Here is a 1587-nt window from a genome sequence, read left to right on the forward strand (position 1 = left end):
TATATATATACATGTATATACATGTACGTATACCTATGTACAAATATATATACATATGTATATATATACACATACGTTATATATATATATATATATATATATATATATATATATATATATACGTACATGTGTATATATATATATATATATATATATATATATATATATATATATACGTACATGTGTATATATATATATATATATATATATATATATATATACATGTATATACATGTACGTATACCTATGTACAAATATATATACATATACATATACATACAATATACATGTACATACAAACATACATACACACATGTACATGCACATACATATGTACATACACATACATATGTACATACAAACATATTTATACATATACATGTTCATACATATACATATTGTATATACAAACACATACATACGTTCGTACGGCGATCGCCGTACATACAATCACATACATATGTACATATACATACATACATACATATGCACATACATATACATATATACATACACATATATACATACAAATATACATATATACACAAACAACACGGTTGTGAGAGACCGTACATGTGTTTGTGTACACATACATACATACATACATATATATATATACGTATAGACACACACTCATACATACATGATTGTATACACAACAGAGTGAGTGCGTGTGTAATACATATATACACATAAATATATATATATATATATATATGTATGTATATATCTGTTATGCTTATGTACATACAAACACATACATACGTATGTACATATATATACACGTTCATACATACACATGTACATACAGATATCCATATATGTGCGTATGTATACATGTATACACAAACAACACGGTTTGTGGGAGACCGTACATGTGTTTGTGTACACATCCATACATACATATATACATACATCCATACATACATATATACATACATCCATACATATACATATATACATACATCCATACATATACATACATACATACATATATACATACATAGCCACACATACATACATACATCCATACACATAGCCATACATACATATACATATATACGTATAGACACCCTCAAAATATATGATCGTATACACAATAACAGAGTGAGTGAGTGCGTGTGTAATACATATATATACATATATACATAAATATATATATATGTATGTATATATCTATGTTATGCAATGTGCGTGTATGTGCTTGTGTGTGTGTGTGTGTGTGCTTGAGCGTGTGCGTGTGTGAGTGTAAGGCGGCACTCCCACTCACCCTCACACTCTGGCCTAGCTTTCAAACCTACCTGGCGATCGTGATACACTTGGTGTTCGACTCCTGAGTAGTTATCGCCTTCTCCAGTTCGTCAATGCCTCCACATTTTTTCAGCTTCTTAACCAGGCTCTTCACCGCCTTTTCGGACCACTTGTCTTCTTTTTCCGATTCTCCTTTCTTCCAACCTAACAAACGTTTCACTATCGGTGGCGTGAACGGTGACAACGAATTCATGTCTCGCCTAATCTCGCTCCGCACCTCTCGCTCGCTCTCGTCGCCTCCGCCCTTCACACAAACCCTCCTTCCTTACACTCATA

General features: G+C 31.8%; 1 protein-coding gene across 2 annotated transcripts in view; it reads right to left on the reverse strand.

Annotated features, from left to right (window-relative positions):
• LOC106878050 (SMAD family member 3) overlaps nucleotides 1-1587 on the reverse strand; it is a 56148-nt gene extending 54561 nt beyond the window's left edge. Inside the window, exon 1 of one of the 2 annotated variants that reach the window (XM_089344254.1) lies at nucleotides 1302-1587. In XM_089344254.1, coding sequence (XP_089200380.1) covers nucleotides 1302-1504 — 203 coding nt within the window. In that variant the 5' untranslated portion in view covers nucleotides 1505-1587. The remainder of the gene's footprint in view (nucleotides 1-1301) is intronic. The other variant, XM_089344253.1, reaches the window with a different exon arrangement.

Source organism: Octopus bimaculoides, chromosome 28, assembly GCF_046866305.1.
Source record: "Octopus bimaculoides isolate indiv1 chromosome 28, ASM4686630v1, whole genome shotgun sequence".
Classification (NCBI taxonomy): Eukaryota; Metazoa; Mollusca; class Cephalopoda; order Octopoda; family Octopodidae; genus Octopus; species Octopus bimaculoides.